Source organism: Anolis sagrei, chromosome 2 (genome assembly GCF_037176765.1).
Source record: "Anolis sagrei isolate rAnoSag1 chromosome 2, rAnoSag1.mat, whole genome shotgun sequence".
NCBI lineage: Eukaryota > Metazoa > Chordata > Lepidosauria > Squamata > Dactyloidae > Anolis > Anolis sagrei.
In genome coordinates, this window is record NC_090022.1 from 179,441,844 (window position 1) to 179,458,852 (window position 17,009).

The 17,009-nt window shown below is 38.5% G+C and overlaps 1 protein-coding gene across 1 annotated transcript in view; it reads right to left on the reverse strand.

The window, feature by feature from the left end:
• The window catches only part of ERN1 (endoplasmic reticulum to nucleus signaling 1), a 79,409-nt gene that overhangs the window by 50,815 nt on the left and 11,585 nt on the right, over window positions 1–17,009 (reverse strand). The window contains exon 2 of the mRNA XM_060763112.2: window positions 1,372–1,492. Within this exon, the coding sequence (XP_060619095.2) occupies window positions 1,372–1,492 (121 nt within the window). The remainder of the gene's footprint in view (window positions 1–1,371; window positions 1,493–17,009) is intronic.

A 17,009-nucleotide genomic window follows, 5' to 3' on the forward strand; every position in this document is an offset into this window, starting at 1 on the left:
GTGAATGTTTCAGCTGACCACCTTGATTAGCATATAATGGCCTGACATTGCCTAGAGCAAACTTTTGTTGAGAGGTGATTAGATGTCCTTGTTTGTTTCCTCTCTGTTGTTGTGCTGTTGTAATTTTACAGTTTTTTTAATACTGGTAGCCCACTGCGCCACCGGGGGCCATTTAATGTTATGAGGTTACCATAAACCGAGGTTTAATATGTTGTCAAAGACTTTCATGGCCAGAATCACTGGGTTGCTATGAATTTTCTGGGCTGTATGGCCATGTTCCAGAATCATTCGGATTCTGGAAAGAAAGAATGCTTCTGGAACATGGCCATACAGCCCGGAAAACTCACAGCAACCCAATCGAGGTTTGTTTTGACATCACCCAAATCAGCTCTAGACAGAAAAAAAACCCAAATACATTCAGGTTTGCTGGTAATCTGGACTATCTGTATCATCACTGATCATCAATTTGTTAATTCATAATTAGAATCACCAGTGAATGCAACATGATTAAATAAATCTCCTTACTGTAGCGTTCACAAGAAGATTCTTTAAAAAGTGGATTTAAACATGTCAGCTTAGTTCAAATTAAAACCCCTCTTTTTGTCCAACAGAATAGATTTTCGTATTAATCGTGGATTTAAAAAGCTATTAGATTCTTATATGAAAATCAAAAGCAGTGCATCCAGGTGGCAGCTTCTCACATTCTTTACTGGAAATGAGTGATATCCAATCTGGCAACCAAGAGTGTACTTTGCCAAAGAGTCATGCAGACAGACAAGTAAACAGCACAGTCAACACTTAACTTTTCAGTTCACTGGGACAGCAGAACCCAGCAACCTGGGAGCAAAGCCTCCCGGATTATGGATATGTCTTTATTGTGGACTTCTGCTCACACTTGTCATAGATCATGATACTGGATCTAAATGGGGGCTGATTTTATAAAACAACTTGTCTGGTTATGTTACAGTCCAATTGCCAGACACATTTAAAAGATTTGAAGGACAATACATTAAACGTTATGATTCCTAAGACGTTAAAGAAAGTTACTTTGTAAACTAAGTTCTGCAGATGAGTTGCCCCGAGAAGAAGACAGGACACTTAGTAGGCAGTGCTATTCACATTTACCTGTGATATTTATTTCTTGACTCAACATGCATAGGCTTTTGCTGATTGGCTGCATTCAGAAGCACATAGCCTTAGAGATAAGCCCCACTGTAATCAATAGGACTTACTCCAAATAAAATGGGCATGGGATCAATCCACTCAGGCAGTGGTCATGTTTTCTAACCTTTGAAATATTCCCAACGTTATATTGATTTTTCAGTTATCAACATTAGTAGAGGGATAACAAGATGACATTTTCAAACTAACCTTCTTTTAAGGTCCACTTGATTGACCCTGTCCTCTTGCTAACCGCATGCAAACTTCCATCGAGGGTTGAAACAAACAGCAATGTCTCTGGTAGAGTCACTGAATTGGCACTTCCAAAGCTCTGGTGGAAAAACATGAAGAAACCATAAATTTAATCTATTGATAATAGAGGAAACATTAAGAAAACATGGAAACGTAACCATACATTTACTGTATTGATAATGGAGGGAACATTAAGAACAGGTGGAATCATGCTACATTTCAAATAATGACAAGTATAAGGTTCTTGTGGGTTTTTTCGGGCTATAGGGTCATGTTCTAGAGGCATTTCTCCTGACGTTTCGCCTGCATCTATGGCAAGCATCCTCAGAGGTAGTGAGGTCTGTTAGAATTAGGACAATGGGTTTATATATCTGTGGAATGGCTGGGGTGGGGCAAAGAGCTCTTCTCTGCTGGAGCTAGGTGTGAATGTTTCAACTGACCACCTTCATTAGCATTTGAAGGCCTGGCTGAGCCTGGGAAAATCTTTTGTTGAGAGGTGTTAAGATGTGCCTGGTTGTTTCCATGACAAGTATGATCCTGAAAAGGCCTAAATATCCTAAAGGCACCAGATCCTGTCTCATCTTGGAAGCTAAACTGGATCAGTCCTTGTTAGTACTTGGATATGAAACCACTAATGAATACCAGATGCAGCAGACTGTCTATCAGATAAAGACAATGGCAAAATCCTTGTCTAAGAAAACTCTGTCAAATGCATGGGGCTGTCGTATGGATAAGTTGACATGGCTCATCTGCAAGATAAAGGCTTCGCAAACGTAAAGTCAGTGTTGAGAGCCAGTGTGACATACTAGTTTGAGTGTTGGACTAGAGGCCCTTCCAGACAGGCCCTATAAAACCCTGGGTGAGGTAGGAATAGAAAATATGAAAAATGAGGGGAGCCCAAGAAAATAAAACAGTGGGTAAGACTTTCAGTTTAGAATGGGGGAAAATAGTTTAAATAGTGGGTTTTTGTAGGTTTTTCGGGTTATATGGCCATGTTCTAGAAGCATTCTCTCCTGACGTTTTGCCTGCATCTATGGCAAGCATCCTCAGAGGTTGTGACACAATCTCTGAGGATTCTTGCTACAGATGCAGGCGAAACGTCAGGAGAGAATGCTTCTAGAACATGGCAATACAACCTGAAAAACCTACAAGAAACCAGTGATTCCGGCCATAAAAGCCTTTGACAATACTATATATTAAATATTTTGTAAAACTGAGTAGAGTCAAAGAAGGAAACCGAGGAAGGGATCATGCTATTTGTAAAATATCATAATTAAATTCAGAACAAATGTTTACAATTTATTTTGCATTGTAACTCCATTCCAGTCCTAAAACTCAGACCTATCAAGTATCATGAGACCTACCATGTGTCTGTGAGTACCAGCTACTGAAGCAGTCCTACCATGAGGCAAATGCAATGCCAGAAATGGATCAAGGCAGCACACTCCAATGGAAAGTTTGCATTTGCAAACCTTTCTGAAATCAAGTAAGGCTGTAAAACAGCCAGATTAGGGAACCCCATTCTATACAATGGAAAGGGACACCACAACATGCCTGTGAAAAACCCAATAGCTTTAGGCCAGTCACTGAATTAAGTGAGAATACCACCAGCATTGAGAAATCTTTTAATCCACATTTCTGGGTGGCTCTTTTGCTAAATGTCTAGCAAGTTCCCTTTCTTCCTCAATCCACAAAGAAAATTTTAAAAAATCCTTTATTTTTCTCAGAATCTTTGTTAATTAAAATAACTGTTTAGGTACTGTGCTTTATAGCTTAGCCACCTGTCAAGTCTGAGAAGTTTCAGAAATATATTTAAAACCTAGTAGCTATTGCAAGCACTCTGAAACTAGATGCATTTCTGAGAATAACAAAATTCTAAACAGTCATAATTTCACAACATAATTTGTTCCAAGAGGAATTAAAAAGTCAACACAACAAAGTTGAGCTCATTGCATTTCTGTTCTTTTTATTACATTTTAATTAAATTTTCAAGCAGTCAAAAATGTTACAAATCACCACCACCACCCCTCCCCAAATTGTGGCAGGATGGAAATACAAAGAGCAGAAATTGGTATTTGATTTGACTGTTATAAGAAAAATACAGATGTATTTGTAAAAAGTGGCACTTATTATCAATTAAGGTGGCTACAGATTAACATCAAACCATACTTCAATCGGAGGTAGAATCCTAAGGTAGGAAGATTCACAGTTTTACTAAGACAATAAATGAAACCGTATTACTATGGCAATGTCTTGTTCTGCAATATGAATTTCAACTACTTAATCAGTTGCCCTATATGCTCGAACACTCATAAAGGATCATCTGCAATGTGTTATAACATATAATATGTAACAATGCATGTAAATACTTTGCCATGAAGTTAGGAGCAATGCAGGGAGGTGTCCATATACACCTCTGAAATTTTCATATAATAAGCCCAAGGAGTAAAATAGCGAGGAGACATATAATGTTATGTACTCATGAATTCTTGAAAAACAGTATATACACTTCAAGAAAGCCATATTTTGAATACCTATTCATTGAGCATCACGTCATGCCTGGCAGAGTAATAAAAGCAAGATTTCTTTTAATCTATGTTTCACAGTAAGTGAAAGAATGAAAGAAAAACTATTGATAAATATTTAACTGTTGGGAGAGTTAAGCAATACTCGCACACTCTTTCCTGAGAAATTGTTAGGAAATTTTACATGAATACCAAACATGTGGGAGGGAGGGATGGTGCAAGCTGGCTTAGCATTTCATAGCATGGGGATATTTGGAGATTGGTAGAATTTTGAAAAACTTTATGATATAATAACAGCATTCATTTTTAGGTAGTATATTTCACTCATTCCGTTTTTACCTGGCAAACTGCAATATTAATTTCAACTATTTAATCAGTTGCCCTATATGCTCGAACACTCATACAGGAAAACCTGCAATAGATATTACCAAAGTTATCAATTATGGAAGGTCAATAACTTTAACTCCTTGAGATATATAATCTTTAGATCCTTTTATTATTTTCTGTTTCAAAAGGATACTTGTTTAATTAAATGCTTGGATCTTGAAATGTGATTGGTGGGGACAAGGGAGAGGGCCTTCTCTATGGTGATCCCCCGACTCTGGAACCCACTCCCCAATGATATCAGACAAGCCCCCTCATTGGCAGTCTTTAGGAGGAGCCTGAAAACGTGTCTGTTCCAGTGTGCCTTCCCTGAATGAAGTCCAATCTGATCAAATCTATTACATCTAGCTCGGCCATAAGGTTTTAAAATTTAGATTACTGCAACACGCTATACGTGAGGCTGCCTCTGAAGACTGCCCGGAAGCTGCAGCTAGTCCAACGCTCGGCAGCCAGATTTCTAACGGGTGCTGGGTACAGGGAGCATACAACCCCTCTGTTACGCCAGCTCCACTGGCTGCCGATTAGCTTCCGAGCACAATTCAAAGTGCTGGTTTTGACCTACAAAGCCCTAAACGACTCTGGCCCTGTTTACCTGTCCGAACGGATTCTCCCCTACGAACCATCAAGGTCTTTAAGATCTTCTGGGGGGGGGGGGCTGCTCTCGATCCCACCACTGTCACAATTGCGGTTGTTGGGGACAAGAGACAGGGCCTTCTCGATGGTGGCTCCCCGGCTTTGGAACTCCCTCCCACAGGAGATTAGAACTGCTCCCTCCCTCCTGACGTTCAGGAAGCTAACAAAGACTTGGCTATGGAATGCGGCCTTTGACAGCTGAGTCAACGTTGGTCCACATGGAAGGAGAATGAATAACTGTGAATTATGACCAGGAATGCTTTGACAACGTGGCTATGTGACTGTGATGATGACGATGCTGTATTGTAATATGTTTTTAATTGTGTAATGATAATGCATTTTGTGGTTTGTATTTTTGTATATGAACAAATGTTGTGAACCGGATCTGAGTCCCTATTGTAGGTGAGAAGATCGGTATAGAAAACCTTTAAATAAATAAATAAATTCCCTGCAAAATGTCCTCAGAAGCACTTTAACTACCTGTTGGATAGGTCTCCCTACATTATCCTTAAAAACCCTCCTGCTTAGCTACATCCTATCCCTGTTCATGCCCAGTGTTTATTTTAAAAATTTAATCTATTACATCTAGCTCGGCCATAAGATTTTAAAATTTTTGTGTGTTTATTGCTTATATGTGAGTTATATTAATTTTACTGTTTTATTTTCTTGCTGCTTTGTTGTTTATTGATGTGTTGTTGGGCTTGGCCTCCATGTAAGCCACCCCGAGTCCCCTTGGGAAGATGGTGGTGGGGTATAAAAAAGTTTTATTTTTATTGTTGTTATTATTATTATTATTATTATTATTATTATTATTATTATTGCTGCAGCCTGGTGCTTCAAAGAAGCCAATGGCTGGTGTCACTCAGGTCTCTATTGGGAAGGCATTCCACAATGGTGCAACAGAGCAGTGGAATTGTTGTAGTTGTTATGTGCTTTCACATCATTTCTGATCCTAAGGTGAGCTTATATGATAGGGTTTTCTGGGCAAAGGTTTGTTCAGAAGACATTTGCCATGCTCTTCATCTGTGGTTGAAAGAGCATGCCTTGTCCAAGGTCACCCAGTGGGTTTCATGGCTAATCAGACATTCAACCCTGGTCAGAGTCCATCACTCATACCATTATGCCATGATTCCTCTCCCATATCCTCATATCTTACTTCTGTTGGTGGGACAAAGGAAGAATAAATCCCCTCCAATCTGATTCCAGTCCTTAGATAGATGTATATAGGGGGAAAAACATTCCTTCATTTATGAAGGCCATAAGCCATCCAGGACTTCAACTGTAATCAGAAGCCGCTTGAATGAAAACCGGAAACATGTTGTTAGTCTATGCAATTCCTTCAAATCCAGAATTATGGTATCTTTAAGAAGGTCTGGTCAACACTTTAGCAACTGCATTTTAAATTAGTGACAGCTTCTGAATTGCTTTCAAGCGTGCTTAGATAAACAGAACTATGTTTTTTTCAAGAACTTCGTCTTTCACAATGCTTTGGCAAAACATTAAAAAAATTCAAAGTTTACGCTAACTCTTTCATGATAATTTCTCATCATTGACCCAAACATTTGCAAACAGATGCAGTATAGGTTACTAGACACTCTTTCCCTTTTTTCCCCTGCTGCACAAACAGGATTTCTACAAGCTAGTAAATTACATAAGCGAGCCAAAACACTCATAAGTTGAAAAAGTGAAGGAACCAGAAACAGGATGCAAAAATCCTGCTGTTAACTCCTAAGTCACTACAATGGCTAAACCAGTTTGTGCAGTTGCATTCTGTATATCCAAGGAACTATCCCAAAGACATGATTAAAAGCCAATGGGTTATTTGTTCTTGATACTTTCCATGACAAATATATATATTTTAAATATGGTGCTTGTGACTTCTATGATTTTTACATTTGCACTTCTTGTTTTAGTTTACAAACATACTCCTACAACATCAAAATGTCATTCAAGAATTATTCTACTTACCTGACATATAAGTTTGAAACTAATTGGTAAATACATAGATTACTTTAGAAAATACTGTCGTATCACTGATGTGGCCTATTATTGAATAAATATGCAATGAAGCATATGGGTTGTTCCCACTCCATTGAAATACATTTCACCCTTTCAACTACGAAATGAAAATGTCACTTATCTGGTATTATTTGTGTTGGCTGGGAGCCTCTGCTTGAAATCCAACGGACATTATTTAATGCCAAAAACGAGGAACACAAGTATGCATTTTCCAAGGAATAGCCTTGAAACTGAGCAACATTTTAACTACTCCAAAACCAATCAATGAAATGTTAACACAAAAACATTGCTGGCATGTGTGCAAGATTGCTAAGAAAACAGGCGTTTCTTTGATCAGATGCATAATTCCCGTTTGATAAGAGAAGAGTGTTAAAGGGAGTGGTGCAACATATGGAAAATATGATGTTGATCACATCAACTTTCCCTCACCTTGGGAATAAAAAAGAACAAAGATGTAACAAAAAAATCCCTCAAAACCACACAAGACACATTTCTTCAATATTCTACTTTTTCTCTCCTATTACATTATGTAACAAAATTTGAAACATTTTCTGTTCCCGCCTTGGAAGTGTTATTTCCTGTTTAATTTCCTGTATAATTCGTTGTTATAACTTTGTTTTTGTGGCTGCCACAAACTATTTGGAATTGGTTGAGACTCAGTGATATATTTATGGAGAAACTACAGAAAAATGTGCTGGAGGATGTCTCGCAAAACAAAGTTTTTGTAGTTTAATAAATTTTTCCCATGTTTTAAAGATAGAACCAATTAGGAAATGACATTTATAACCCAGGAAAAGAAATCGTGTTGTATAGTGTTATATGCTTAACAATCCAAACTCTGTATTATCGAAGGCTTTCATGGCTGGAATCACTCAGTTCTTGTGGGTTTTTTCGGGCTATATGGCCATGTTCTAGAGGCATTTCTCCTGATGTTTCGCCTGCATCTATGGCAAGCATCCTCAGAGGTCTGTTTGCAAGACATTGTAGGGAAATTCCCCTTCCTGAAGAATTCAGAAGGTTCCAATAAAAATACAATAAATTATATGTTTCAAAATACAATTTAAATTTATCAGAGCAATTACATTATGCTATAAAAACTATATACAATATGGTATGGGAATCAAAACATTAAACCCCTGTGCTGGCAGGACTGAAGACCAACAGGTTGCAGGTTCAAATCCAAGGAGAGCACGGATGAGCTCCCTCTATCAGCTCCAGCTCCTCATGCGGGGACATGAGAGAAGCCTCCCACAAGGATGATAAAACATCAAAAACATCCAGGCATCCCCTGGGCAATGTCCTTGCAGACGGCCAATTCTCTCACAGAAGCGACTTGCAGTTTCTCAAGTCGCTCCTGACACAACCAAAACCAAATGAGTGGCCTTGGCCATGCTACACTCTGGGCTTCTGGACAAACCTTACTACGGAAATCTCATAACAGATTTGTTTTAGGATTGCCACCAGTCAGCAATGACTTGAATTCACAAAGTAAAAATTAAAACTATCAATACTTCTAAAACACCTGTTAAATAATTTAAGAACATTACATGAATTACATATAAGAATATTTGCTGCTATATTATAAATGTACATTGCTATCAATATGTAGCCTGAGCTTGTTTATGAAGCCTGGACTCTCCTTGTGATAATATGCTTTAGTGTTGTTTTTGTATATTTCAGAATTTTTCCCCCCTGTATTTGTTTTGTATCTTCTTACAAGTTGCCTTGAGGTCCAAGAAACAATGGGGGGGGGGGACCCAAACTCATAAATAACAGTATTTTTACCATAATCTACAATTGCTTATAGTGATAACAGAGAGTACCAGACTTCTTTATACGATGCTTGACAATCTTTTAAATACAACTTTCAAAACTGTGAGTGAAATTCCACGCTTTAAATGTCCAACAATTATAATGTGGGAGATGTAAACTGGATGAAGCTAAAAGTGATTGCTCATTCCCTAGGCCCAAACCATGTACCCTTTGGTCATTACACATAGACATCCGCCGGGAAGTTGCAGCCAATAGTGAAAGGACCAAGGCAGAGACATCTCCAGCTCATCCCTTGTTTGGGTATCAGCCAGCACGTCAACGACTTAAATCAAGAAATAGTTTTCTTAGATCTACAGAGACACTCGCTGGAACACCTCAGCAAGCGAGAGTTCAAAAGTGGCAGGCTCAAACCCAGCACCTCAATCCGTGGGTGATACCAGATGAGAGACTCCCCCCTGGGCACACAGAAGACTGGGCGACTTGGAAGGTGCTGAACAGACTGCGCTCTGGCACCACGAGATGCAGAGCCAATCTTAAGAAATGGGTGGAATCCACGACATGCGAGTGTGGAGAAGAGCAAACCACTGACCACCTGCTGCAATGCAACCTGAGCCCTGCCACATGCACAATGGAGGACCTTCTTACGCCAACACCAGAGGCACTCCAAGTGGCCAGATACTGGTCAAAGGACATTTAATCAGATACCAAGTTTGCAAAATTTGTGTGTGGTTTTTTTATCTGTTTGTTTGTTTTGTTCTGTTAGAAATGTAATACAATGTTCTGGTTGCGGATGACACGATAAATAAATTACACATAGAACAACCACAGTTATTTTAAATGACTGAAATTGAGGATGTGAGTAGTTTTGCTTCATTATTTTCCCCCATAACAATTTAACTAGCCATGAAATCAAAAGGATGCAGAATGTCCTTTAAGTTTTGGACTGGCCATTGTCGGTTCCCTGCTACGAACATGACTATTTCCATTTTATGTGATTACCTCCAGAATGAAAAGCTAAATTAGTGGCTAGATTTGTACACAACTTATTTTTTACACCAAAAAAATTCAGGGTTACAAGTGGAAAACATACTAGAGAGATTTCTATAGTCAGAGATAGAGAATTAGGGTTTTGAAGTTCAAAAAAGCGTTGTCTGACATAACAAACTTCTATTGTATATTTCCAGTATATTCCACTGTATGTATTGGAAATTGGAATTATACAAATGACAGCATGATTATGCAAATGACTGCATTTTGACAGCACTGTACTCAGACACATTTCTGTATTACAACAGGAGGCAAAGCACACAGTAATATTAATAATATTAACAATTACACTAATATTAAATACAAACCAACTCTGAAGAAAACATACAGGCATATACTCTATATCAGGGGTCTTCAAACTACGGCCTGGGGGCTAAATACGGCCCTCCAAGGTCATTTACCTGGCCCTCGCTCAGGGTTAACCTAAGTCTGAAATGACACAACAACAACAACAACAACAATCTTATCTCATCAGCCAAAAGCAGACCCACACTTCCCAATTAAATACTAAGTTTATATTTGTTAAAATTCTTTTTCATTTTAATTATTGTATTGTTCTAAAGTGTTTTTTGCACTACGAATAAGGTATGTGCACTGTGCATAGGAATTCATTCAATTTTTTTTTCAAAATTATAATCCGGCCCTCCAACAGTTTGAAGGACTATGACCTGGCCCTCTGTTTAAAAAGTTTGTGGACCCCTGCTCTATATTAACGAAGTTTATTTCTAATAATAGAAAGTAAACTGAAAAAAGTAGCACTTCAAAAACAAAGGATGGAAGAGCAAAAAACAGAGAGGAGAAGAAAAATACTTTGTGAAGGTAGAGAGAACGAGATGACCAGGTGAAGAATGTGACAAATATATTAAATCTATATTCGTTCATACCAGAGGTGGGGGGTTCATTTTTAGCTGCCTCTACCCACTTCCATGGACCACAACTGCCCTCTCCCTAAAGAAAATAGATAAAATCTAGTTTGGGAACAACAGACATCTGTTTAGACCACTCTCTTGCTGTAACAGTGCATGTCTCCTGTGGGGCCCATAAACTGTTAAAAGGGTTAGGTAAGTGAAGATCCGAGTAACTGATAAGAGGGAGAATGGGTGGAGGAGGAAGAAAGTGAGTACAGGCAAAGGCTGAACAAACTCTAAGGAAGATAAGTGAGAAAGCAAAAGAATCAGGGAGAGTAAAGAGAAAGCAGATGGAAAGAACAACAGCATTGGGGTAGAGTGGAGTGGAGGAAATATTATCTGAGTGCATGAGGGAATAAAGAGAGTGCTAGAATGGGTAAGGGAAGTGAAAGAGGACCTAGGTTGGGAAGGAGAACACGGAAAAAAAGGATCAGTGAGAAGAAAAATACCAATCAGTGGGTCAGAAAGGCTAAGAGGTTTCCGAGCCATGTGAGGCTTGGCATTTCCATTAGTACAGCGACTATGTTCACAGTCTTCACATCTCTGAGGGTGTAATACAGTGGTTCTCAACCTGTGGGTCCCCAGATGTTTTGGCCTTCAACTCCCAGAAATCCTAACAGCTGGGAAACTAGCTGGGATTTTTGGGAGTTGTAGGCCAAAACATCTGAGGACCTACAGGTTGAGAACCACTGCTGTGATAGAACTAAAATATTGTATGGGCATTTGCAAGCATGTCCGCTGATTTATAGTTAAACTATCTAAAAAGGGAGCCCCCAGTGGCGCAGTGGGTTAAAGCGCTGAGCTGCTGAGCTTGTTGACCGAAAGATCGCAGGTTCGAAACTGGAGAGTGGCGTGAGCTTCCGCTGTTAGCCCCAGCTTCTGCCAACCTAGCTGTTCGAAATCATGCAAATGTGAGTAGATCAATAGGTACCACTGCGGCGGGAAGGTAATGGCGCTCCATGCAGTCATGCTGGCCACATGACCTTGAAGGTGTCTACGGACAACGCTAGCTCTTCGGCTTAGAAATGGAGATGAGCACCACACCCCAGAGTTGGACATGACTGGACTTCATGTCAGGGGAAACCTTTACATTATCTAAAAATACCCTAAAGACACATGATACCATCAGATATGGAAAGCTAAGGAGCTGTCAGCCCTGGTTAATATGTAGATGGACGATGTTCATATGTTCACAATGATCATATGGAAATGAATTCCATATATAATAAAGATTCGGTTGGTCTTTCAATTTAAATTAGCCTCTGTTGTAGTCCAAACATACAGACGACATGAAGGTGGGGCTATTACATATATATTACAACATTATTCTTACATTTATAAATTGCAGATTGTACTGAATGAATTTTGAAACCAACTGACTTTACCCAGGAAAGCTCTCAAAATGGTCCCATGCCACTATCTTATTTGCCATCTAAGTTTGTGGGTTTTTTTCTGGCAGCAAAAACTCCAGATGATAGTGTCTGGTAGAATGAAAGAGGGGAGAATCGTTTGTGGGCGAAAGGACCCTGTGTTGCTTAAACTGCTCTCTTCCTGCTACACAACTGATTTAAAAGTTGCAACATCTTTTAAAGCCTGCACTGGAGGAAGAACCTCAAATGCTTTCATGTCATTCCATCAATAACTGAAATTATGAGCTACATTATCCATCAAGAACATGCAGAGAACAGCATCTTTTACCATTATTTCCCTCTCCAAGCCATATTAATCTGTGTTTCATGGTTTAGATGTAAAAAATTCACTGTTCTTTAGGCACTAGAGAGCAGTATTTCTTTTTTAAAAAAATCAGATGGTAGAGCTGCTATAAACAAAGTATTACTGTATATACTCGAGTATAAGCCTAGTTTTTCAGCCGTTTTTTGGGCTGAAAAAGTCCCCCTTGGCTTATACTCGAGTCAAAGTTATTTATTATTTTACTTTGTTATTATTTTATTACATTTATTGTTTTACTCTATTTATTATTATTATTATTATTATTATTATTATTACATTTATCATTTTACTCTATTATTATTATTGCATTTATTATTTTACTTTATTGTTATTTTTACATTTATTATTCTCTATTATTATTATTGCATTTATTATTTTACTTTATTATTATTTTTACATTTATTATTTTAACCTATTATTATTGCATTTATTATTTTACTTTACTGTTATTTTTACATTTATTATTTTACTCTATTATTATTGTTATTATATTTCCATTATTTTACTCTATTATTATTATTACATTTATTATTTTACTCTATTTATTATTAGAAAGATACGTAAGCACATTTACATTGAAGAAAGTCAGAATAATGGTTTAATCATAGTTGGACAGTCTTATCTTAAATTAAAGTTTTATGTAAATATTCAAAAACATTTATATTGATGCCTCAATTAATGTACTTTTATTGGTATCTATTTTTGGCATTTCCTACCTTCGGCTTATCTTCAAATCAATATACTTTCCCAGTTTTTGTGGTAAAATTAGATGCCTCAGCTTATAGTTGGGTCGGCTTATATTCGCGTATATATGGTACTTCATATAGTCTGTCACTAAACCTGTTTAAACAATAATTTTAACCGATCAGTGAAATATCATGGCTACTCAGGTAAACTGTATGTGTGCGGTTTTCATAAAAGCTTTCGATTGAATACCACATTGTGCTGTGTTGCTGCTGCTACTGCTGCATATTTTAAAATATTACTTGCAGGACACTGTCATTAAATTGCTATAGCTTTAAATGGTTCAAACAATAATTTTGTCAACTTCCCAATTTTTAAGTCATTCTTTGTATTATTATTTTCAATATTCACTTTTTCTGCTGTTTTAAAACAAGGAACAAGAACTTCTCAACATATATAAATAAAAATGTATCAATGGAGGGAAAAACATGCAGATAAGACTGCTTTTTTGCAGCAATTTCTTAACAAAAGCAACAGAGAAGTCCAGGAAATTCCTCCAACCTTTTGGATGAACCCAGAGGCCTTTGCATTCACATAAGAGTGGTGGTGGCAATTTCAGAGGGCAACTTGTCATACAGAGGGTACACCTACACAGTAGAATTGCTGCAGTTTGACACCACTTTAACTGCCATTGTTCAATGCTATGGAATCTTGGAAGTTGTAGTTTGGCAATGCACATTTGACAGTTGTAAAACTGCAACTCCAGTGGCTGCATGGCATTGAGACATAGTTGTTAAAAGTGGTATTAAACTGCATGAATTCTACACTGTTGATGCATCTCTAATGCGCTAATGCTCCAAAAGGCTCCTCAATATCGGGAGCCGCCTGCTCAAAGACTTAGGAGGCAGGACCTGTGCCCAAAGGAAGAGAACCAAGAACCTCTGTAGTGCAAGCATTACATTCCCCACTGAGTTGCATGCATAAGTGTATGTACAAATTTTTATTCTGAAGTGAAGAAAACCAACTGGGAAAGGAAAATGAGGTTGAATCCCATTCTCAGCTACAGTCCTCCTATCATGCATCACTTACAGTACATACTCTCCAATGCCAGAAATATAGCTAATGGTGTAACATTAGAAAATGTTGACCATTTCTGCTACCTTGGCAGCCACCACTCCACCAAAGTCAACACTGACACTGAAATTCAACACTGCCTGAGCTCTGTGAGTGCAGCATTTTTCTGAATGAAGCAGAGTGTTTGAGGACCGGAACATCCATAGGGATACCAAGGTGCTTGTTTATAAAGCTATTGTCCTCCCAACGCTGCTATACGCCTGGGAGACGTGGACAGTCTACAGACGTCACATGCAACTCCTGGAACGATTCCATTAATGCTGCCTCCAGAAAATCCTGCAAATCTCTTGGGAAGACAAGAGGACAAATGTAAGTGTGCTGGAAGAATCAAAGACCACCAGCTTCCATTGAAGTAATGGTCCTCTGCCATCAACTCCGCTGGACTGGCCACATTGTCTGGATGCCTGACCAACATCTCAAAAAGCAGTTGCTCTATTCTGAACTCAAGAATGAAAAAAGGAATGTTGGTGGACAGGAAAAGAGATTTAAAGATGGGCTCCAAGCCAACCTTAAAAACTCTGGCATAAACACTAAGAACTGGGAAGCCCTGGCCCTTGAGCGCTCCAGTTGGAGGTCAGCTGTGACCAGCAGTGCTGCAGAATTTGAAGAGGCATGAATGGAGGGCAAAAGAGAGAAACGTGCCAAGGGGAAGGCGCATCAAGCCAAACCCAACCGGGACTGCCTTCCACCTGGAAACGAATGTCCTCACTGTGGGAGAAGATGCAGATCAAGAATAGGGCTCCACAGTCACCTATGGACCCACCGCCAGGATACTACACTTGGAGGACCATCATCCTCGGACTACGAGGGATCGCCTAAGTAAATACAGTACATACATCTCTCTACCATTTAATGCAGTGGTTCTCAACCTGTGGGTCCCCAGATGTTTTGGTCTTCAGCTCCCAGAAATCCTAACAGCTGGTAAACTGACTGGAATTTCTGGGAGTTATAGGCCAAAACCCTTGGAGACCCATAGGTTGAGAATTACTGATTTAATGGACATCTCACTACCAACATGAATAATTAATATAGTTCAAACCCGAGTCTCTATCCTCGGTGAGCTTCCTGACATAGCCTCTTTTGCAGAAATGTCCAGGTGTTTCATGTTGATGACACACTTTTTGGATATGCATCACTTCGAGACACAATAATTTAGTTTTACTGGCAAGGTTAAGCAAACTCCCCTGAGATATATGGATACATACATAAATTGGAATAAAAAAATGTATGGGCAAGCACAACATATCTCATGAAAATCTTTCATTTATCTTTTTAAAAAATATATGATTTATGGCTTATTTCACATAGGCTCAGAGGTGACCCCTGGCTGGAGGATTCTGGAAGTTGTAGTCCAAAATGAAATATTTCCAAGCCCTGCAGCTGCTACACATAAGAAAATAATGGCCCTTTGGGAAAAAGATGTTCAAACTGGTTGCAGCTGGCAGGTGCACAGGGCTCTAAGGTACGTTCAAAGGAGTACAAAAGTAGAGAGGTCTCCTTTCACTTCCCACTGAAAAATGTTCTGCACAGTTTAATTTTAACATGAGCTTTACAATATTTTGAATGCCCTAACTATTGTTGCATTTGGAATATTTGAAATTAAACACATTCTGAAGAATTCCATGTGTTTCCAGCACAGTCAGGTCACCTGGACGGAGGGTACTAAAAATGTAAATAAATCAATTAAATAATTAAAGCTTCCTGCCAAATACTGAGAGTTAAATGGGGATATAATGGACTACCCTTGACCTAACAAGAGTTCATCATGCTTCTTCTCTGCATCAATACATGATCACAAACTTTGGAAACAAACGTTCTGTCTATTTTACAGTGTGGGCAAACCATAGCTATTGCTCCACTGGGAATAAATAGTTCCACTTAACATCCAAATGGAGCAAGAGCAAATATTTACAGCATGAAATCACGGAAGTTATTCATCAAATTTGCATTCATAACCTTTACGTGAAACCTGAGGGTTTTTCAAAACATTGCCAAGTTTCCCCATGTTCCCTGGAACACTAGATCAATTAAAGATTTAAACTTCACTTTCCTTTATTCTTTCTTTCTGCAAAAAAGTTACAAGCCAACATCTTATTTTATTTCCTTCCATTAACTTTAATAATCACGGACATGATTTTTAGTCAATGCCTTTTATGCAAGTAACACAATAAAAAAGAACAATGAATGAAACATTAATGTAAGATCTGAAAAACTGATATGCTAACATGCAATAAGATGCAACCCCATTTGAAGTTATTCCCACATGGGTTCAAATAAGATCTAGAAAGGGTGTCGGGCCCACTTACAGTATTGCCCCTGAACTCCATGGTTCTGACCTTCTGATGCAGAACAGTGCAGTCTGGAAGGGAGATTTTCATAGTGGACAAAAGCCTCTCACAGAGCTTAAGACAGTGTTGTATTTTTTTCCAACTTATTCTTATTAAGAATAATTTGGCTCCAAGAGGTTGGAGCGTGAAGAAAGTTTGTAAAATCATGATAGGTGTTGTATTTTGACATCATTGTTGAGTTTTGTGATTAAGTGGCTGCCTAGGTAGCAGAAGTGGTTAACATTTTTTAGCAATACACCATTACGCGATATTGCTGCCATTGCAGACAAATTGGTTAGTGTTTGCTAGTAGAGCACTTTGAATTTCTCTGTGTTCAGCGAGAGGTCAAGCTTTTCATATGCTTCTGAGAACGTGTTTAAAGTGGCTTGTAGGTCTTCCTCGGAATGAGCACAGACTATATTATCATCAGC